General features: G+C 48.2%; 1 protein-coding gene across 1 annotated transcript in view; it reads right to left on the bottom strand.

Annotated features, from left to right (window-relative positions):
* The window catches only part of ATP6V1C1 (ATPase H+ transporting V1 subunit C1), a 44,367-nt gene that overhangs the window by 11,230 nt on the left and 9,139 nt on the right, over nt 1-23,998 (bottom strand). The window contains exons 2-8 of the mRNA XM_084749527.1: nt 12,066-12,229; nt 10,864-10,931; nt 8,529-8,614; nt 6,959-7,053; nt 5,943-6,034; nt 4,154-4,252; nt 2,785-2,853 (exon numbers count right to left, since the gene is read on the bottom strand). Of these exons, the coding sequence (XP_084605653.1) occupies nt 2,785-2,853; nt 4,154-4,252; nt 5,943-6,034; nt 6,959-7,053; nt 8,529-8,614; nt 10,864-10,931; nt 12,066-12,197 (641 nt within the window). The 5' untranslated portion in view covers nt 12,198-12,229. The remainder of the gene's footprint in view (nt 1-2,784; nt 2,854-4,153; nt 4,253-5,942; nt 6,035-6,958; nt 7,054-8,528; nt 8,615-10,863; nt 10,932-12,065; nt 12,230-23,998) is intronic.

The following is a 23,998-nucleotide window of genomic DNA, read 5'->3' on the forward strand; positions in this document are numbered from 1 at the left end:
TGTGTGACCTGCCTAGCATGTCAGAGGCTCACGGAGTGAGCAACACTGTCTACAGAAGAAACGGAGCAGAGCTCCCTCGGCCTCTGCTTCAGCTACACAAGCCCCCACTGGTCCCCTCCAACAGAACCTGCCAGAGCTGGGCAACAGCAGTTGCTGAGAACAGGACTCTGAGTTATTTCCTGTTAATCTCTTTAAGCTCTTAAAACTTAAAAACAGCAACAAAGAAATTTAGCCAGGTATGGTGGTGCACACCTTTAATCCCAGCACTCAGGAGGCAGAGGCAGACAGATCACTGTGAGTTCGAGGTCAGGCTGGTCTACAAAGTGAGTCTAGGACAGCCAAGGCTACATACACAGAGAAACCCTGTCTTGAAAAAAACCAAAAACCAAAAAAAAAAAAAAAAAAAGAAAGAAAGAAAGAAATGAAAAGAAAAGAAAGAAAGAAATTTAGTAAAACTGCACAAAAGAGAAAAGGCTAGTCAATAAACTCTTGTACAAAAGCAAACCAGGTGGAACAGGCCTATAATTCCAGCCCTTGGGAGACAGAGGCAGGCAAATTAAGAGTTCGGGCCAATCTGGGCTACATGAGAACTTGTCTCAAAATAAAAAGGCAGGAAGGACAGAGTGATCAAGTGATTTATTTTTGAGTACTGGTGTTTGCCTGCATGTCTGTGTGTGCACCATGTGTGTGCCCGGTGCCACTGCAGGTCAGAAGAGTCAGCTCCCACTAACTGGAATTACAGACAATAGTGAGCCACCATGCAGGGCTAGAAACCAAACCTAGATCCCCTCCAAGAGTAGCAAATGTGTTAACTGCTAAGCCATCTCTTTAGCCCCATTACTACCTAAATTTTAATTGACTTGACTTGAGTAAGGAACTTGAAACAGCGACTGCTTCAAGGTAATTAAATACTAGTTATCCAGCTGCAATGGGGCTCAGCGTGGACTGCTTGTCCAGCATGTGCCAAGGTCTGGGTTTGACCCCAATACCACACATATAAAGGAAAATGTCAGCTACAAGCCAAACAAAAATCTTCATCAAGCCAAAGACCTCTTTCCTGAATAGTGGGTGTCAGAGCAGTGCCCCGAAGGCCTAGCTGGCTTATGTGAATTATAGGCTCTTCCTGGTGCTACGGGCACTAGCTCTGTGTTCTCCATGTATATCTGAATAGCCGTATTTTTAGTCAGGGTGCCAAATGCACTTTACACTGTGAGGTGGGGCCGGGACCCCGGAAAGCAATTAGGGGAAGCATTGCCTGCATTTTCCTATTCTTCCTTTAAATTATAAAATTGATTAATAAAAGATGTTTCTCTCTGAAATGGTCTAGTCTTTTCAGAATTAAGGCCTATTACAACTGACCTACCTAGCACCTCCACCCAACCTGGAGCCTGCCTTCTGCATGTCTACCACTAGAGGACACTGTGCGCTGAGTCCTCACCCTCCTGCACACTGTCATCTCTGAGCTCAAACGCCCTGCAGGGGAGTTATTATTGGTCAAGACCAAGAGTCCAAATCAGACTGCATGTCAAGACACAACCACTGCCTCCAGTTTTACCACGAGAAGAGTTGGTTTTAATAAAGGGTATTATCTAAATAGAGGGGGAAATCACAGTGAGCTCAGGTTTGTGGCTTATTCTCAAAAGACCAACACTTGTCAGATGTCACACATTTGTATTTTACATACTCTATCAAGTCTTAAACTATCTTCCTAACGTCTTTGTCATTTAAAAGAAGAAAGTGAGACCCAGAGAAGTTCAAGGACATACTGGGTCACAGATAAAGCTGGAGAAGGAACCATCACCAGGGCCCATGACTTTCAGTCATATGAAGCTAACTCCCATTTGACGCAATGAACTAGAAAAGAAAGTATTTCTGACCTGATCTTGCTGAATTCATTTCCTCACTGTCTTCCATACCTTCTTTAACAAGGATCTTGTGCAGCAATAGCAGGACAAGGACTGATGACATGGGTCAGCCCTGCCTTGCCACTGGAAGCCACATGCCTTAGACCACTTAAACATGGCTTCCCCTCCTATGAGGGAATGAGCTGCCTAAACTGCCTCATCACACTGCTGAAGTTAACAAAGAGAGTACACGTTAAACCATAACTCAAAAATGCAAGCATTCTGTTGCTGTTGAAGAATGCACAGATCTGGCCTCATCAAATCTCGGCTCAAAGTGACAAGGTCAACACAACATCCAGGAGCTGCCTGCTGGGACTCCTCGGCAAGGCAGATATGACTCAGTTCCTAGAGGGGTTACACTGACAATGGATGAAGGCTTCAGAAGGCAGCAAGGGGCAGCAGACACAGTCCCACGGCTGGCTCTGGTCCTAGTCCTGCCATTACTGATCAACAAGTGTGGCTTTGAGCAAGCCGGGCAGTGGTGGCACACTCCTTTAATCCCAGCACTCAGGAGGCAGAGGCAGGCGGATCTCTGTGAGTTCGAGGCCAGCCTGGTCTACAAAGTGAGTCCAGGACAGCCAGGGCTACACAGAGAAACCCTGTCTCGAAAAACGAACGAAAGAAAGAAAGAAGAGAAAGAAAGAAAGGAAGGAAGGAAGAAAGGAAGAAAGAAAGAAAGAAAGGTCCAAACCTGCTGTGTCAAGTCCCCTCTAGATCTAAAATTATGATAACCGGAGTTGACAATTCGTAACGTAAGAATGATGGCTCTAAAACTACCCATTTACTTCCACGGAAACACAGACCACAAAGACATTTCCTAATCCCACAAGCTGTCAGAGCCTGCAAGGAAACAAAACCCTGCTGCAAGACGGCTACTTACTTGCTCGACCTGGGAACTACCATTTCCGCAAGGGTCTCGTACTGCTTCATCCAGTCACTGTGGTTCAACCTGCAGAAGAGGCACAGTAAACACTGGGAGGGAAGGCAAGGCCGACTTCTGCCACGTACAAGAGGAGAACACATGGGGCCGATGGGAAATGTGGCTCCAACAGAATACATCCTAGGTATGCAGCACACCATCGGGCTCCCACTGAGGATGTGCCTCACGCACACTGAGTGAAGCAGCAGATCGGGGTCGCCACTCTCACAGCCAGTGAGGGTGGTGACAGAGGCACAGCTGGGTTGTTAAGGCAGCGAAGCACAGTAGAATCCACATTATTTTTAGACTGCATGGCTGAAAAACATCATAACCTCATTTAAAAGACAGAAGAGGCCATGAGAAATCACTACTATTTGGTGGCCATTACAAAGGAATAAAACTCTATTTACAGAAACCAGGGCGTACCCCAGGAAGCATGAAGGAAACAGTGACTGTAAATGATAGAACATCTAAATGCCTTAGAACATTGTGCAACAGCTTTCTGGGAAGGCCACTGCCTTTGGAGGGTGTGGAGAGACAACAGTGTGCATGACTTATAGTAAGGGTTCGCAGGCACAGGTAATCCATTATGTAAAGTGACCTACATAGTAGTCTTATGTTCCTGTTTTAAGGTACAAAAAGCTAAATTTTTCAAAATGTAAGTTTTAAATAAAGCTAAGCACGAACAATATAAACACACAGATAGATAGGAATTCTGAATAAATAATGTGCTCCAGTGTCCCAGGGAACAGGTGAGTCAAGAGAGCGCGGGGCAAAGCTTTCCACCCCAGGCTCGAGAGCACATGCCTGGGACCCCAGTGCTGGGATGTGCAGGCAGGAGCAGCAAAGCTCCAGGCCAACCCAAGGACAGCCCTGAAAACACAAAACCCCTCAGAACCAAGCTCTTCTTCACAGCCACAGAAAATTCCAAGAGCCTACACTCCAACAGAGAATGCCCCAGCCTGGTGACACCAGGGAACCAGCTCCCCTAATGCTCCTCTCCACCTTCGTCCAGGAGCCACTGTTTTCTTTTATTCCCAGTCCCCTAACCAGATACAAACACAACAAAGATGCTCTGACCTCAGCTACCATTCCCCAGAGCAGTCAACAGCAAGACGCGTGTGTAAGATCTGAGACCACTAAGAGCATCTCTCTCACACAGGCTTTTGTTGCCATTGTTGTTTTAAGACAGAGTCTTACTACTGGCTGTCCTGGCAATCACTCTGTAGACCAGGCTGGCCTCGAACTCACAAAGTTCTGCCTGCTTCTGCCTCCTGGGTGCTGAGATTAAAGGCGTGCACCACTATGGAATCTTCTGTAACAGACATACTTGGGAACCACCACCAGCAGTGTGACGAGGTACTCCGAGTCAAGAACAAAGTCATCTTTCTTCACAATTTCCGCCAGGCTTCGGGTTAGCAAACTTCCCCTGGAGGATAAGAAGAGAACTGCTGGTGGATACCTGTGCGCTTGCTTCTGTGACATGAGGAAAGAAGGGCAGGCTGGTCACATGTTACCTGCCCCTCACAAGGACTCTGCTCTACAAGAGGCAACAGTTAGGGGCTAGAGGCGTGCTCAGTGCTTATGAGTACTTGTTCTAGCCGAGGGTCCAGGGTCAATTCCCACCCACGCAGCAGCTCAGCTTCAAAGGATCTGACACCCTCTTCTGACCTCACACTTTATCCACATACATACATGCAGGCAAAACACTCATAGGTGAAAAATAAAGATTTTTAATTTTTTAAAAAACATTTAAGACATCAGCAGTGAGGTGATGTACCCCACCCTTGCAACACAAGGAGTGTCAATGTCTGTCAGAATTTGCCTCTAATGCTGAATTTTGTGCTTATTTTAATTATTGTAGCTCAGCTCTTCTCTTAATTATATACCTTGACTGGGAAAGTACAGTCATCAGGTACCAGAGTCTACTTCATTGTAATTATGAAATTATGTCATCTAAGCGCAACCTCTGTTGCTTCTCTCTTTCCCTGGATATCATGTGATACTGATAATTTTGGTTAATTAACACAATAATCAACTTTCAAAGCAGTCTTCGTTTGGTTTTCCAGTAATGAAAATGCCTTGTGTTGTGTGTACCACAGACCATCTCCATCCAGCGGTTCCCCTGGAGGATGATACAGCTTTGAACAGCTGTGTACTAAAACTATACTTGGTGGCTAGAAAGATGGCTCAGTGCTTAAGAGCACTTGCTGTATAACCATGTGGATCTGAGATCAGATACCAGCATCCATGTAAGGCGCTATGCATACCCACAGCCCCAAAACCATGGGGAGTGGAGACAGAATGACCCCAAGGCTTGCAGGGGGTGACAGGAGGGTACCTGTGACTTCCTGCCCTCCACATGTACACACACCGGTACATGGGCCATCTTCGCAAATACACCACACACACATATTACCAACAACTCAACAGCCTAGAACCACACCTGCAGTAACATCACAGGAAGATGAACCAAATAAGTTAATGCTTAAAAAGCCTAAACCTGGAAAACAGAGAAAGTGGAAAATAATCATAATAGCATAAACAGGTTGTTATATAAAAATCTTTTCAGCATGAGAGTCAATTGCTATGTAATAACTGAATTGATTTAAAATAATTCTAAACAAATTTCAGTAAAATGTCAAATGGATAGGGAAATACACCAGAGTTCAGGTGACACGTACATTTCAGAGAGTTTAATAAACCAGCCTCACTATTTGTTCTGAATTGCTTGAAGTCTGTAAAATTAGTGAACTTTCTCCACAAAAATTTTTCCCCATGAAATTAAAAAAAAAATCATTAAAAAGTATTTTTGTGTGTGTACGCATGTGTGTTTACGTTTATGCATGCTGTGTGTATAGCAAAGGGCGTCAGATCCCCTGGGAATGAAGTTACAGAGGAGTGTGAGCTGCCACCTGGGTGCTGGGGACCAACCAGGGTCCTCTGCAAGAAGACTCTTAACTCAGCACTCTTAACTGATGAGCCATCTATTCAGCTCCCCACAAACCATTTTGATTACAGAAAAAATACAAACTAGAACTTTCTCACGCAACTGTGTCCCACACAGCACGTGCTAGGGCACTCCCGCACTTAGTATCCACAAAGACTTGAGAGCTTACGCATTCTTCCTCTCCAAATTCTGAAGGTTCCCTTTCAGGTTATTGTATGCAGCCGCTCTCGACTTCAGGTCATTGTCAATCTGAGTGACTCCCTTCAAGAGAACAAAGAGGCAAGCATTCCTATGTCTGCTTCTACTAGTGCAATCTAAATACTTTGTGGTTTAAAAAACATGTGATTTCATTAAAGTACAACTTTAAAAGGGGATTTTAAAAATAACCAACTAGCTGGACGCAGTGGCACAGGCCTTTAATCACAACACTCAGGAAGGAAGAGGCAGGTGGATCTCTGTGAGTTCAAGGCCAGTCTGGTCTACAAAGTGAGTTCCAGGACAGCCAAAGGCTACACAGAGAAACCCTGTCTTGAAAACATAAAACAAAATAAAAACCAACTCTGCTGGTAATGGCACACACCTTAAATCCCAGGCAGTCTGGTCTACAGAGCTAGTACCAGGACAGCTAGAGCTACACAGAGAAACCCCGTCTCAAAAACAAAAACAACCAAAACAAACTCTATTAACAAATTTTCTTATAAGCCGTGCGTGCTGGCCAACGCCTACAATTCCAGCACACAAGGAGGCACAGACAGGTGGGTCACTTTGAGTTCAAGGCCAGCCTGGTCTACAAAGCAAGTCTAAGACAGCCAGGGCTACTAGAGAGACCCTGTCTCAAAAAACAAAACGAAGAAAAAACTTGAAAAGTATTTCATAAACCGGGGAGTGGTGGCACACGCCTTTAATCCCAGCACTTGGGAGGCAAAAGCAGGCGGATCGCTGTGAGTTCGAGGCCAGCCTGGTTTACAAAGTGAGTCCAGGATAGCCAAGGATACACAGAGAAACCCTGTCTGAAAAAAACCAAAAAACCAAAAACTAATAAATAAATAAAAAATAAAAGGTATTTCATAGCTCTCTCTGTACACGCGTGTGCGCACACACGCAAGCACTTGAGACACACATATACACATAGTTTAAACAAATCTTCTATACATTAGTGTGCCCACCTGCCTCAGTGTGTCTTACCTTGGCAATTATTTCAGAGATGTTCTTTAGAGACTGCTTGATTGGGTATTTGGCCATGTCCCACTGGAACCTTGTTATGTAAGTAACCAAGTCAACTGAAAGGAAGCAATGAATTAATTACTCAACAAAGAGTAGCATTTTTGGTGAGTTATGTTTTGTTTTGTTTTTTTCCTAACACAGCGTTTCTCTGTGGAGCTCCTGACTGTCCTGGAACTCGCTCTGTAGACAAGGCTGGCCTTGAACTTAGAACTCCATTGGCATCTACCTCCTGAATATTGGGAGTACTGATTAAATTAACATGAATAAGACTACAAGTACACTGAATTTACGACTTATTTTATTTTTATCACGTATATGGGGGGTGCAGGTTATATAAATGAGTGTAGGTGCCTGCAGAGGCCAAGACTCCCTACAGCTAGAGTTACAGGTAGTTGTGAGCTACCCAATGTGTGTGCCAGGAACTGAACTCAGGTTCTCTGCAACAACAGCGTGTGCTCTTAACCACTGAGCCATCTGTCTGGCTCCAGAAAAGTAGAATTATTAAAAAGTACTGTTGGATATGGTGGTGCACACCTTTAGTCCCAGGTATAGGCAGGAGAATTTCTCTGAGTTCAAGCCCAGCCTAGTGTTCCAGACCCTGTTTCAAAAATGAATGAACTGGGCTGGAGAGACGGTTAAGTGGTTGACAGCACTGCCTGCTCTTCCTGAGGTCTTGGTGGCTCACAACCATCTATACTGGGATCTGATGCCCTCTTCTGGCCTGCAGGTATCCACACAGGCAGAACACTTACATATATAAAATAAATAAACAAACAAACAAATCTTTTTTAAACATGAATTAATTATTTAAAATCAACAATGAGGTAAAAGTATTGTTTATAAAGCCATCGTTACACAGAGGAGACTCAATATAAATATCAACTTACAGCTGCAGACACATACGTTAATGGTCTATATTGTGAGTACTAAGAAAAGCAATATTCTAATCTGATGGCATAAGGGCATACCCTGTAATGAAATCAATCATTTCCTGGGTGCTATGAAGTGGAGAACAGGAGGCATGTAACTGCAATAAAGCTGAGCTGTTCCGCTGCAGTCAGGAAACAGTTCTGACTGAGCCAAACAGTGCTTCTGCAGGAGGCCAGGTACATAAACACGCATCACCTAAGAGGAACACGGAATTCTGTTCCGGGGGGAGCTATGCTGGTAATGTCATCTGCAGTCCCCTCACAGCTCTCTATTCAGGTAGCACCCACATCTATGGGCGGTGGTGGCCTTTTCGGTATGTTTTCCTCTTTTTTTCTTTTCTTTTTTCTCTTCCTTTCTTTTTTTTTTTTTTTTTTTGTTTTTGTTTTGTTTCGTTTTGTTTTTCAAGACAGGGTTTCCCTGTGTAGCCTTGGCTGTCCCGGCTGTAGACCAGGCTGGTCTCGAACTCATAGAGATCCACCTTCCTCTGCCTCCCAAGTGCTGGGATTAAAGGCCTGCCCTCCCCCCCCACACCCCAGCTTTTGATGTTTCCATGCACTCACATTATACACGGATAATTAGAGATCATGAACAATCAGCTCACCTCCACTGGCCAGTAAGTTCTCCTGAACTTTATCTTTACTATCCTCCAACACATCAGCCATGTACTGAGCCACTTTCTTGACCACGCTGGGAAGTTTTGAAAAAAGAAAGAAAGAAAGAAAGAAAGAAAGAAAGAAAGAAAGAAAGAAAGAAAGAAAGAAAGAAAACCCATCATTTTTAGGAAAAAAAATCCATACAGATTGTCACAGAAGGATATACTATTGAATGACTCCTTATATAAATCACATAAAGAATAAAGTGGATCAAGATCTGGTTATTGCAAAATTCAACTGCATGCAATGTGTCTTTCAGTCTATAAAGGAAGTCATGAAAACTGGTAATGGTGGCACTGGCCTATAATACCAGTACTGTCAGGGTGGAGACAGAAGGACCAGAACTTCAAGACCATCCTCTGCTACCTATAGAATTACAACCCTAAAGCAACTGTTACCTTTCTTTTCTCCTTGCTTTTTCATCCTTGCCTGTAGTAGGCAAGCCCTGACCTCATTTGAGGCTTTTCCCCCAACTTGGTTCTAACACAGGGTCTCGTTATATAGCCCAGGCTGGCTTGAACAGCTAATCCTCATGACTCAGCCCCTCAAAAACTGAGAAAACACGTAAATAGCACTGTCTCCCAACATTCACCTCTTCGCTATGTACAACCGCTGCCTCCAGTCATCACCTCTTCGCTATGTACAACCGCTGCTTCCAGTCATCGTCTCTTCACTATGTACAACCGCTGCCTCCAGTCATCACCTCTTCACTATGTACAACCGCTGCCTCCAGCCATCACCTCTTCACTATGTACAAGTGTTCCCCACAGGAGGCCTTCTTTTCTTGCCTTCAGTAATACAGAAAACCAATACAATATTGGGACTATTTACCTCCTCCCTTCATGTGCTTTGTTAAAATGATTTCTTAAACTGGGCATGGTGGTGTGCAATTGTAACCCCAGCACTTAGAAGCATAAAGCAATAGGATCATGCTGCACTATCTGAAAAAAGAAGAGGGTGGTGGTGGCTCCAGAGACAGATGGCTTAGAAGCTACGGAAAAACATACTTCCAAAGAAGGCAAGTTCAGTGCCAACACTCAAGTCAGGTGGCTCAGAACCAACTCTAACTCCAGGTCCAGGAGATCTAAAGCCTTTCTCTAGCCCCCACACAGGCACCTGTACTCACATCGCACACACGCACACACTGATAACACACATATACATTAAAAAAAATCCTTATAAGAATCTCCCATACATCACTGTTAAAGTAATGTGAATGAAAATCAGAATGCAGCTAATCACGGCAGGCCTTTAGTCTCAGCCCCTGGGAGGCAGAGGCAGGTTATCTCCATGAATCTGAGGCTAGATTGGTATATAGAGCAAGCTCAAGGCCAGTCAGGGCTACAGAGTGAGACCCTGTCTCAAAAACAAACAAAAACAAGAACAAAACCAGAATGAGATCCTGCTTTCTGTACCACCAGGAGGGCTGCAGTAAGCATGAGGCAGTGTAGGTCCTAGCACACATGCTGCAAAATCAAACCGCTACAGCACTGCTCACCCCTGTCATCTCAGCACTGGGGAATCTGAAGCAGAACTGCTATAAGCTCTGGGCCAGCCTGGGCTACGTGGCATGTTCCAAGGCAGCCTGGGACACAGTGTGAAAACCTGCCTCAAAAAACAAAAACAATAAAACCTAGCAAGGCAAATATGAACTGGTACCGCCACTCTGCAAACAATTGTTCACAGAAGAACCAAGAGAACCCAATGATTCCATTGCCAGATGCACACACACTCAAGAGAAAAAGACGTACAGCACACAGGAAACACACAAGCCAAGACAGTAAACTAAATGTTCTCCAGCTGATGGACTGATAAGACACGATACATGACAAAGTACATGTGATAATGAGCTGGGCATGGTGGTACGTGCTTGCACTCCCGGTGTTGGGGAAGCACACAGGAGGGTCCCTAAGGCTCGCCGGTCAGTGGCCCAGCTGAATCTGCAAGCCCTACAGGTTCCAATGAGAGACCCTGCACCAAGATAAACAAAAAACAAAACAAAACAAACACCAAGGTAGATGGCTGACATCCATGTGCACCTGCACACACATGTACACCTACATGAATGCGCTTTCATACCCTGTGTACAGAGAGATGCACATGTGCACACATACAAATACACATAAAACATTGGTATACAAAGAAAAATAGGCATATCCTAAATCACTCAGCTAGTGTAGAGTACACATGGACTAGAAGAGTGTCTCTGGAAAGATGCTCTCCGGACAGCCTGATGCCGACAGTGTCTCACTTTCTTCAGTCTCACACATGCAGGTACATTACCCTTCTACAAATGCATCCAGTTTGGCCAGTTCATCCGACAAGCCAACCAAGACATCCAGCGTGCCAACCTAGAAGGGAAATTCAGCTTAGTATTCAGCTTGCACCACTTTCATTTTTTTGATTGAAGGGGGCTCATTTGGTTTGTTTTGACACAGGTTTACTATGTGACCCGGATGAACTTGGACTCTATTCTTCCTTTCTCTGTCTCCGTAGTGCTGGAATTAGAGGCCCACATCGCCGTAGCTGGCTCCCTGCCCACCCCCCAACTCTTAAAAATCCCTTTTATGAGGAGACAAGCTCTTTCTGTCTTGGTTTTTCTTTTCTTTCCTTTTCTTTCTTTTTTTTTTAGATAAGAGTCCCATCCAGTCAAGGTTCATTTCAAAGTTGATATGTAGACAAGGCTCGTCCTGAATTCCTGATCTGCCTGATCTGCTGACTGAGTGCTGGGATGACAGGCTTGCACCACCTCTCCCAGCTCCACACAAATCTTCTATTCTGCACTTCTTATTTCATAAAGTATAGCAAAAAAAAAAAAAAAAAAAAAAAAAAAAAAAAAAAAACCAACTCGTTGAGCATTGCATTTGTATGCATCAGCTAATTCTCTAAGTCAGAAAGCACCATTTAGGCTGTGACAATATGGCACTAGGTGTGCAGGCCTATGCTTGCTTTGAACAAGCCCAGGGTGATGTGCACGGATGCCACCACAGAGCCTGCTGTTGACCACGTGTGCATAACTGTGCCAAAGAGCACACTTGTGAAGTAAAATGCTGCCTCACAGAAGTCCAGTCAGGAGCCCAGCAGCCCGCTTTGTGCTACAGCTGCCACACTGCCGGTCTTTACTCAGGGTTAGATGCATTAGCTGGACTAGATAAGAAAGCACTGTGGCAACAGAACTTAACTTTAATAACAGAAATATTGCTGTGATATTCTAAAATATATGCTAAGAATTTTCCCTTCTGAAAATCCTACTTTGTGATGGAATATCTAGGCTTGCTTATAATTTAGAAAAACAGAAGACTAACAGAACAAGATGTGACGTCAGTGGTTTCCTCATGACATTCAAAGCCTAAGGTGCACTCTAAGTCATGTCAAGCTGGAGGGGAGTGACTTTCTTCTCAAGGAACTCAGCTCACTTCTGCCAAAACCAAGGGAGCCGGCTGGGCTGCCCTGTGGTCTGGGTCCTCTGCCCCACGCAGCCTCACCTTCAAGTCGGGGATGTTGAACTTGGAAGAGGCAGCAAGATTATTGTTCTTGGTGGTTGCTGCGTGCAGTTTCTCCCATGTCTGCTGACACGTTTTCTCCCCAGGAGCAGAGATGAGCCAGAACTCAGTCATGTTTGTTACCTCTTTCGTAGTCAATGGAGAAGCTGTAATGTTGAGACAGAGCAGTGACACTTGAGTGGTGAAGCACAGCCTCACAACAGCTAGGATCTAGAATGCCCCAGGGGCCTAAGGCTAAAAGGTCTGATCCCCCGGCAGCAGCACTGGGAGGCTACAAAACAGCAGTGGGGTTGGGGTGAGACCTTGTGAGAAGCAGGTAGGTCATTAGGAAAACGCCCTTGAAGGGGAGACTGGGACCCTGGCCCCCATCTCCCTCCCCTCTGTGTTAATCTAGGTCTCACTATTTTGCCCAAGCTGCCTTAAAGGTTGGGGCTTAGGCAGTCTTCCCACACTGGCTCCCCAAGTAGCTGCAGTTATAGGAATGTGCCACCACGCCAGCTTCTCCTTCCTGCTTTCACTGCCGTGAAGAAAACAAGACTTTTCAGCTACAAGCAGGCCTGATGCACGGAGACAGCTGAAGTCCAGCAGCCAGCAGCCTCCTCACTGCTGTCCTGGCTGCTTTCCCGTATCCGGTTTCCTGCACCTAATATTACAGTTACTAAACAGAGCTAACTTACCCCAGATACCAATCAGGAGACTATGCTGGCTGTACCACCATCAGTTTATCAGAGAATTGACTTGCATGGTTAAGCCTCTGGTTGTTCTGTTTGTTTAGCAGAATGGAGATTAAAGCCAGGGCCTCTCGGGCAATGTTAGGTAAGCACTCTATGACTGAGTCCTTTCCCGAGACAAGGTCTCACTAAATTGCCTGAACTGGCCTTGCACTCTCATAGGCCAGATAGGCCTTGAACTTTCAATCCTCCTTCCTTGCCAATCTCCAGTAGATAGGATTACAGGCCTGTTAAGCCACCTTTAATAATGCTGATTTCCTAGGTGACCACGGTTTTGGGGAATTGTGCATCTACTTGTGGTTATATTTTCCTACTTGCTGTCTCCCCAGAGGGCAGGTAAGGAAAGCAGCTGCTCCGATTCCTCCTGACAGTAGTGTCAGGCCCCTAAGCTTAGCGTCTCTGTGGCAGTGCGAGCCAGCAGATGCCCATCTCCCCACTCAAGAGTACCTTTCTGAGCCCCCAGATGCCCAAAAGACTCCCAGAAACAGGAAAGAAAACCCTATTTTCTTATCTACACATACTTGCCTCTATATTCCACTGAGCTTTTGTAAGGATAAAAGGAAATAATGTCACAAACCATTTCATACACGGTGGAGCAGTGTCTGTGAAAATCATGAATGCTCTCTAAATCTTGCTTTTAACTGGAGCCCTTTGAGGAGATGACAAAGAAAGGACAAAGTAGCCTTTGCATTTGGTTCTTACTGTGGTGCACACAAGCATGCCAACTGTCATGTTCCATTCTCACAAGAACCCTATGAGATATGTACAGATTTCTCATTTACCTGAGGACACAACACACAACTGGGATCCCAGTCTATCGCTGGACTCTGAAGGCCCCATTTTCTACAGGACTTTGCTGTGCTGTGGTAGAGAAGAGTGCTGGTGCATGTGTGTGTTTGTGTACGTGCCACGCACGTGTGTGGCGGTCAGAGGACTCACTGTGGGAGTGGCTTCTCTCAGGGTTTTGTTACACTGTTCTCACCACAGGAGTGCTGTGGTTACTGGGGTGCACTACTGCACTAGCTCTGGGGACCACAGGAGTGCTGTGGTTACTGGGGTGCACTACTGCACTAGCTTTGGGGACCACAGGAGTGCTGTGGTTACCGGGGTGCACTACTGCACTAGCTTTAGGGACCACAGGGGTGCTGGGTTACCAGGGTGCACTACTGCACTAGCTTTAGGGACCACAGGAGTGCTGGGTTACCAGGGTGCACTACTGCACTAGCTTTGGGGACCACAGGGGTGCTGGGTTACCAGGGTGCACTACTGCACTAGCTTTAGGGACCACAGGAGTGCTGGGTTACCAGGGTGCACTACTGCACTAGCTCTGGGGACCACAGGGGTGCTGGGTTACCAGGGTGCACTACTGCACTAGCTCTGGGGACCACAGGAGTGCTGGGTTACCAGGGTGCACTACTGCACCCAGCTTTGGGGACCACAGGAGTGCTGTGGTTACCGGGGTGCACTACTGCACTAGCTTTGGGGACCACAGGGGTGCTGGGTTACCAGGGTGCACTACTGCACTAGCTTTGGGGACCACAGGGGTGTTGGGTTACCGGGGTGCACTACTGCACTAGCTTTGGGGACCACAGGGGTGTTGGGTTACCGGGGTGCACTACTGCACTAGCTCTGGGGACCCCAGGGGTGCTGTGGTTACTGGGGTGCACTACTGCACTAGCTTTGGGGACCACAGGAGTGCTGGGTTACCGGGGTGCACTACTGCCCCAGCTTTGGGAACCACAGGGCTGTACAGCTGGAGCTTTCACCCACCTACCATCTTCTCGGTCCAGTATTTCTTCAATAGTGTTGAATACACAGCCCAAGGATTAGTAAGCTCAACTATAGATTGTTATCTACTCTCACCTTCCTGTTCCTCAACTATAATCTGTACACAATGAAATGTACCATCTTAACACTTCAACCAGTTCCTGAGGACCTGCTGACCCACTGCCAAAACAATAAGACTCTATCTCAGAAAGAAAGAAAGAAAGAAAGAAAGAAAGAAAGAAAGAAAGAAAGAAAGAAAGAAAGGAAGGAAGGAAGGAAGGAAGGAAGGGAATAAAGTATTTTAATTCAGGAGGGGTGACTCACTTGAGAGGCTGAAACAGGATTACCAGTTCTTGAGTTATACTGCAAGACCCTGACTCAAAACTCAGCAAGTCAGCCATACTGGCACACGCTTGTAATCTCGGCATTCAAAACTACCACGACTGCCTCCAAATACATAGCCCTATCTCTCCTACTCTGCTGTCAGCCCTGTTGATCAGCTATGCGTGGTCCAGAGTGGAAGTTAGTGTGTGCTGAAGCACATGTAAGGCTCTTCGGTACCTGGCTCTGCACACCCAGTCACTCACTCACACACACACACACACACACACACACACACTCTCTCTCTCTCTCTCTCTCACTCACACACACACACACACTCTCTCTCACACACACACACACAAACTCTCTCTCTCTCTCTCTCTCTCTCTCTCTCACACACACACACACACACACACACACACACACACACAGTGCTAGCTGTGCATGCCACTGCTGCCTCCATTATGCTTTCACTACAGATGCACATTTGCACTTGCGGGTTTATGAACAAAGACTGCATTTACCTTGGGACAGAGTTGTACAAGTGTGCCTTCTAAGCAGATAACTACGGTACGTTTGGCCGGACAGCAGCTGCTAATTTGTTTTCCAGCAAAGAGAAAACATCTCGTGTTTCCAATCATGAAAACCCTCCTGCTGCAGTTGTCCCTCTTGCTCACTGATACCGATGCTTTCCGCCTCACCTCAGCCTCTCGGTAGCTGCAGCGGTCTCCTGCCTTCCCACAATGCACGTCCATGAAGGCTAGTGAAATTCAGTATCTTTTCATGTTACCTGCCATTCATGTGCCTTCTTCTATAGTTCCTTTTTAAATTATCTGTCCACACATTTGGGTATATATGTAGGTACATAGAGACAGAGGGCAACCCCAGGTGTGGTCCCCATCCGCCCCTCCTTTGTGAGGCAGGGTCTCTACAGCCTGCAGCTCACCAAGCAGGTTCACCTGGCTGGCCCCACCTGTTTCAGCTTCACCAGCACCACCAAACACATTTGGCTACTGCCTTTCTCCCAAAACTCCTAGGGATTGAATTTAGGTCCTTAGGCTTGCATAGCAAACATTTCACTATCTCCCCTGTTCCTGTGTACCCATTAAAAAACAAAACCGAGTTATTACTGAATTCTAGAGTTTTGAATATTGATAAATTTTGATGCACAGAGCTTTTCATCATTAGCTCTGTTCCACTACAACCTGAGATAAACGATCAGTTGATGGCATCCCATTCAGGCAGGTGGTAAGCATGTCACCACAGTCACCACAGAAGCACGTAGAAGAGAGGAGCCAGGAGCAGTAGCACACACCTGTAATGGCAGCACTAGGGAGGCAGAGGCAGAGGCAGAGGCAGGTGGATCTCTGAGTTTAAGGCCAGTCTGATCTACAGAATGAGTTCCTGGGCAGCCAGGGCTGCACAGGCATACCCTGTCTCAAAAAACCAACAAACAGGCTGGGTGTGGTGGCCACACCTTTAATCCCAGCACTCGGGAGGCAGAGGCAGGCAGATTGCTGTGAGTTCAAGACCAGCCTGGTCTACAAAGCAAATCCAGGACAGCCAAGGCTACAAAGAGAAACCCTGCCTCAAAAAACCAACCAAAGAAACGAACAATCCAAGCCCAAAGGCAGGTTTACTTATACCCAAGTGGTTTGTCTTTCTTTGGTTGGTTAGTTTTGGTTAGGTTTTGTTTGTTGTTTTGAGATAAGGCCTTTCTATGTAGCCCTGGCTGTTCTTGAGCTCACAGAGATCTGCCTGCTTCTGCCTCCCGAGTGCTGGAATTAAAGGTGTGTCAACCCACAACCGGGCATCTTCTTTAAATTACTAGCAGGGTTCATTATGGCATTCTCACATGTGCTGTTGTACCCTGTCGTCTCCCACTCCTCCACCCTGTACACTACCCTGCGTCTCCCCAATGCTGGCCTCCCCCACACTGTACACTACCCTGCATCTCCCCAATGCTGGCCTCCCCCACACTGTACACTACCCTGCATCTCCCCAATGCTGGCCTCCCCCACACTGTACACTACCCTGTGTCTCCCCCATTGCTGGCCTCCCCCACACTGTACACTACCCTGCGTCTCCCCATTGCTGGCCTCCCCCACACTGTACACTACCCTGTGTCTCCCCCATTGCTGGCCTCCCCCACACTGTACACTACCCTGCATCTCCCCAATGCTGGCCTCCCCCACACTGTACACTACCCTGTGTCTCCCCCATTGCTGGCCTCCCCCACACTGTACACTACCCTGTGTCTCCCCCATTGCTGGCCTCCCCCACACTGTACACTACCCTGTGTCTCCCCCATTGCTGGCCTCCCCCACACTGTACACTACCCTGTGTCTCCCCCATTGCTGGCCTCCCCCACACTGTACACTACCCTGCGTCTCCCCCATTGCTGGCCTCCCCCACACTGTACACTACCCTGTGTCTCCCCCATTGCTGGCCTCCCCCACACTGTACACTACCCTGCGTCTCCCCCATTGCTGGCCTCCCCCACACTGTACACTACCCTGTGTCTCCCCCATTGCTGGCCTCCCCCACACTGTACACTACCCTGTGTCTCCCCCATTGCTGGCCTCCCCCACACTGTACACTACCCTGTGTCTCCCCCATTGCTGGCCTCCCCCACACTGTACACTACCCTGTGTCTCCCCAATGCTGGCCTCCCCCACACTGTACACTACCCTGTGTCTCCCCCATTGCTGGCCTCCCCCACACTGTACACTACCCTGTGTCTCCCCCATTGGTGGCCTCCCCCACACTGTACACTACCCTGTGTCTCCCCCATTGGTGGCCTCCTTCCTGCAGTCCCTCTTGTTTTCAGATCACACTCATATCTGAATGTATGCAAAACTGAATCTAAATTCCACAATAAAAACACATTCCTGTGTCCTCTTCAGGCTTCTTCCTCCCTGATAATCAGTGCCCCTTCCAGTTGTGGTGTCATACATATGTGTGACAGATACACGCAAGCGCGCGCGCACACACACACACACTTTTTTTTTTTAGGTTTAGGAGGGGAGTGGTGTGGAGACAGGGTTTCATGTGGCTCAGGCTGGCCTTGAACTGCTCATCTTGATGCCCCCTTCCCTTCTAAGAACTAGGGTTTCAGACACAAGCACCACACTGACCTAACTTATTTCTCTAAGTATGATTATATTGTGTAGCTGTGTGTGCACATATGTGCTTGGTGGTCAGCGGACAACTAGTTCTAGCTCTCCCCACCATGTGCTGTCAGTCACCGTTACCCACTCAGCCATCTTGCTGATCACTAATCCTTGTTTTCTTAATGGAGGCTTTGAAAAGATATGTCCAATTGTGCCAATGTCCAATCTATTGGTTTTATTTTTTTTCTCTTTTGCTGTGCCACATAAAGACTTGGTTGCCAGAAATCCAAATATCACCCTGTTTAGAATTTAACTCCCTGACCCTACATGTAGTTTTCCTCTAACTTAGAAATTTTTTAGCTGCTGTTTTCTTCAAACTTGTGTCTGTTCCCTTTCCTCTGAGACAAAATCCCGTTAGAACCCCTGACACTGAGCCACAGGCCCCTCAGCTCTGTACACTGTTCTCAGCTTTTCTTGGCACATTAGTCTCACTTTATCTTCTACTTCACTGGCTTTACCTTCTTTTTTTAAAGACTTATTGTGTATGAGATGCCTGCGTGTGTGTGCATGTGTGTGTGCCTGTGTGTGTGCATGTGTGAGCACGTGCCCTCAGATGATGCCCTGAACCAGTTATGGACGGCTGTGTGGATTCCATGTTAGGATTTCCCTGCTCTTCCTGACTTCTCGCTGGCCTCTATCTGGTCTGCCCGCCTTCTCACGCAGTTACATTTTTACTGCAGATACACTTTCCAGCTTGAAGTTCCATCTTTGACATTTTTCCACTTACTTGCTCTTTATGATGCATTCCATTAAATCACCAATCATATTTCTAATTCATCATGTTACACTATTGATTGCTGTATTTCATCTTCCTTTTGAGAATGCTGGAGGGCTGAACAGATGGCTCAGTGGGTGAAATCACGTAACATCAATCCTGACAACCAAGTTCTATCCTTTAGGACCCACATGGCGGATGGAGGGCTGTCTCATGCAAGCTGTTCTGACTTCCACACATGCTCATGCACGCATGCGTGAACACACACACATCATATAATTTTCTTTTAATGTTGGAGATAGGATCTTACTATATAACCTAGCTGGAGCTTGTTATGTAGACCAAACTGGCTTCAAACTCAGACACCAGCTTCCCAACTGCTGAAATCAAAGGCATGTGCCACCAAGCCCAGCCTTTTTTTTTTTTTTTTAAGACAATGTTGTGCTTCGTTCTTGAGGCACTTTTTTTCTGGAATTTGTTTTCCTCTTAAGGGCATTTTACTAGAACAGGAACATAGCTCAGGGACCAACCACTTGCCCAGAAATCCCTCAGGTCTGGATTCAAGAAAAGACAGAGGAAGAGAAGAGGAGGATGGGAACGGGGGGGGGAGGAATAGGGAACGGGGCGGGGGGGTGGGGGATAGGGAACGGGGGCGGGGGGTGGGGGATAGGGAACGGGGTGGGGGGGGGATAGGGAACGGGGCGGGGGGGTGGGGGATAGGGAACGGGGGTGGGGGGTGGGGGATAGGGAACGGGGCGGGGGGGTGGGGGATAGGGAACGGGGCGGGGGGGTGGGGGATAGGGAACGGGGCGGGGGGGTGGGGGATAGGGAACGGGGCGGGGGGGTGGGGGATAGGGAACGGGGGTGGGGGGTGGGGGATAGGGAACGGGGCGGGGGGCGGATAGGGAAGGGGGGGCGGGGAGGTGGGGGATAGGGAACGGGGCGGGGGGGTGGGGGATAGGGAACGGGGCGGGGGGGTGGGGGATAGGGAACGGGGGTGGGGGGTGGGGGATAGGGAACGGGGGTGGGGGGTGGGGGATAGGGAACGGGGCGGGGGGCGGATAGGGAAGGGGGGGCGGGGAGGTGGGGGATAGGGAACGGGGCGGGGGGGTGGGGGATAGGGAACGGGGCGGGGGGGTGGGGGATAGGGAACGGGGCGGGGGGGTGGGGGATAGGGAACGGGGGTGGGGGGTGGGGGATAGGGAACGGGGGTGGGGGGTGGGGGATAGGGAACGGGGGTGGGGGGTGGGGGATAGGGAACGGGGGTGGGGGGTGGGGGATAGGGAACGGGGCGGGGGGCGGATAGGGAAGGGGGGGCGGGGAGGTGGGGGATAGGGAACGGGGCGGGGGGGTGGGGGATAGGGAACGGGGCGGGGGGGGGGGGGATAGGGGACGGGGCGGGGGGGTGGGGGATAGGGAACGGGGCGGGGGGTGGGGGATAGGGGACGGGGGCGGGGGGTGGGGGATAGGGGACGGGGGCGGGGGGTGGGGGATAGGGGACGGGGCGGGGGGTGGGGGATAGGGGACGGGGCGGGGGTGGGGGATAGGGGACGGGGCGGGGGGTGGGGGATAGGGAACGGGGGCGGGGGGTGGGGGATAGGGAACGGGGCGGGGGGTGGGGGATAGGGAACGGGGCGGGGGGTGGGGGATAGGGAACGGGGGGCGGGGGGTGGGGGATAGGGGACGGGGCGGGGGGTGGGGGATAGGGGACGGGGCGGGGGGTGGGGGATAGGGGACGGGGCGGGGGGTGGGGGATAGGGGACGGGGCGGGGGGTGGGGGATAGGGGACGGGGCGGGGGGTGGGGGATAGGGGACGGGGCGGGGGGTGGGGGATAGGGGACGGGGCGGGGGGTGGGGGATAGGGGACGGGGCGGGGGGTGGGGGATAGGGGACGGGGTGGGGGGCGGATAGGGGACGGGGGGGGGGGCGGGGAGGGGGGGTGTTGCTACTGCGCTGGCAGTTTTTCAGGTTACAGATGTCTGCTCATTCTTTGCTCAGTCTCCCATTAAGGACCCTACAGAGAGGTCGGACATGGTGGCCCATGGTGGCTCAGGAGACAGAGGCAGGCAGATCACTGTGAGTTCAAGGCCAGCCTGGTCTACAAAGGGAGTCCAGGACAGCCAAGGCTACACAGAGAAACCCTGTCTCAAAAAAACAAAACAAAACAAAGCAAAGGTCCTACAGAGGCTGCTGCTGTCTCTCTGTCAACACAGGTTTTAAGTAGCTAAGCCTCCCCTAGCCTAACCTCAGCTAGAGCAACTTGGATCTGCCACAACCGAAGGAGCTGGAAGGGTCGCAGGGCTCGCTCTGTCCTTCTCGGGCTCCTGCACTGCCTGTTACCCAGGGCCTGGAAGCAGCTCCCCCCCTAGCCTGACTGTACTTCTATTTGTTTGGGGTGGGAAGTGAGCCATTTTAGCCCGAAGCTGAAGTCTCTGGTTTTGCTGTACACATTAGTCACAACCTTTGGTATCTTATCTAATATATTTATTTCTGTGTGGAAATTCAGCCATATCCTCAAGCCTCCCTCCTTTCTCAGTCTTGTGTTTTACATTCAGCTTAAAATTTAAAAAGAAATAGGATAAAAGACAATGAGCACCAGAAATGTCCTGAGATAGGCAGAAAAAAATGAAGCAATACCAACATGGATTATTTTGATAATAATGGGAAAGATGCTAATTTTTATTACATTATTTGTACATTATTGACAAGCTGTTTTGATTGGCAAACTATAAGTTCATTCAAAGGAGATAATGAAGTTATAACAACTTGTCATCATTGACTAGAATAATCTAAACCCAGGTATGATGGCACACGCCTATAATTCCAAAAGTTCAAGGCCAGCCTGGCTATAGTACTGATCAGCTTTTTGTCAACCTGACACAAAGCTAGAGCCATTTGGGAAGAGGAAGGAAGCCTCAGTAGAGAAAATACCGCCTTCAAGCTGGAGGAGCAGTTTCTTGATTAATGGCAAAGAGCCTCCACGGGGCTGATGGTCCTGGGTTGTATTTAAAAAGCAGTGTGAGGGAGCTGGAGAGATGGCTCAGCACTGGCTGCTCTTCTGGAGGTCCTAAGTTCAATTCCTAGCAACCACATGGTGGCTCACAACCATCTGTAATAGAATCTGAATCCCTCTTCTGGTGTGCATGAAGACAGAACACGGAATACTTTAAAAATATTGAAAACAACAACAACAACAACAAAGCAGCATGAGCAAGCCTTGAGGAACAAGCCTGTAGGCAGCATTCCTCCATTCCTTCACCTTTGGTTCCTGCCCTGTCTTACTTCTCAGAACTGCAACCTATACCCTTTCCTCGCCAAGTTGTTTTGGTCAGTTTATCACAGTAACAGAGACCTAACCGAGACAGCTACATAGCAAAACTGATTTCAAACTCTAATGTCTAACGCAGTGATGCTTTACACAGACTGTAAGTAAACACGCACCGTTGCTACTTACACCTCCCACTACCACCCCAGGCCTCACTATACTGATCTTAAAATGTAAACTGCCTGTGCTCAAGCAGACTCTCCACCTCAGCTTCCCAGGTAGCTGGGAATAAAGGTGTGTGTGTGTGTGTGTGTGTGTGTGCACACATGTGTGTGTGTGCGCACGTGTGTGTGTGTGTGTGTGTGCGCGCACGTGTGTGTGTGTGTGTGTGTGTGTGCACGCGCGCGCGTGCATGCGAGACTGCAGATCACACCTAGGGCCTCACATGTGCTAGACATGCACTCTAGCACCAAGCTACATTCCCAGCCTACGCCCCTGTCACAACAGTTGAAGAGGTTGAAAAGTTCAAACTAAACTGCATCACAACAAAGAAAACTGAGAGCCTGGCAAATGGCCCAGCAGTAAAGGCACTAGATCCCCAGAACCAATGTAAAGGTGGAAGGGAGAAAACAGACTCCACAAAGCTGCCCTCCAGCCTCCCAAACCCCCTGAGGGAAGCATGCACCCACACAGAGGTAAAGGGAGGAAGAGGGAAGGAGAGAGAGAGTCGGGACTCCGCCCCTGGAGATAATACAACAGGAAAGGCACGGCTACATTAAGCTAGTATTACAACAGCTGCATGTGCAGCATGAGATCAAGGCTGGCCTACAGCAGCTTCATCTCAATGCGAGTCACAGCTCAAGGAAACCCTAACCAGCTGTAGGAAGCACAAGCACCGCAAGGACCGCATAAAGTCATGGAAGCTAATCTCAGTTCTGCTCATCACTGCACATAAAAGGGAAGGAGGGGACCAGTGAGACAGGTGGTAGCTGCTGAGTTCTATCTCCCTGTGGAAGGGGAATCAACTCTTGCTCACATGCACACCATGGCATACATGCATTCAACACACACATCATGAACACAGTAATAATAAACTAAAGTAAATAATTTAAAAATTAATTTTTAAAAATCCTACAAACAAATCAGATTATCAGCAGATGTCAGAACCACTGTATCAAAAAAAAAAAAGGTATTCCCATGATGACAGAGCGAGTTTAATGTTATAAGAGATAGAAAATTGGGCTGGAGAAATGGCTCAGAGGTTAAGAACGCTGGCTGCTCTTCCAAAGGTCCTGAGCTCAATTCCCAGCAACCGCATGGTGGCTCACAACCATCTGTAATGAGATCTGGTGCCCTCTGTACATGCAGAAAACACTGTACACATAATAAATAAATAAATCTTTTAAAAAAAGAGATAGAAAATTATGTAATAAAAGAAAGCTGGGCATGGTGGCGCACATCTTTAATCCCAGCACTTGGGAAGCAGAGGCAGGCAGATCACTTAGTTTGAAGCCTGCTGGTCTACATAGTGAGTTCCAGGACAGTCAGAGCTACAAAGATAAACGGTGTCTCCAAAAGAAAAGTAAAAAGTCTTAGCCAGGCTGTGACAGCGCAGGCCTTTAATGCCAGCACTTCAGGAGGCAGAGGCAGGTGGATCTCTGTAAATTTGAGGCCAGCCTGGTCTACAAAGAGAGTTCCAGGATTGCCAGCAATACACACAGAGAAACCCTGTCTCTCAAAAAACAAAAGCAAAATCACCAATGCACATAAAATAAAAATAAATAAATATAATAGGTTTGTGTGTGCGTGTGTGCATGCACGAGTGCGCGCGTGGTCATGCATAACAAGTGTGATGGTACATACCTATAATCTCAGCACTAGAGAAGCTGAAGCAGAAGGATCTAGAACTCAGGCCTGGGCAACACAGTGAGTGCCTGTCTTGA

Source organism: Acomys minous (assembly GCF_964271855.1).
Source record: "Acomys minous genome assembly, chromosome: 12".
NCBI classification, from domain to species: Eukaryota; Metazoa; Chordata; class Mammalia; order Rodentia; family Muridae; genus Acomys; species Acomys minous.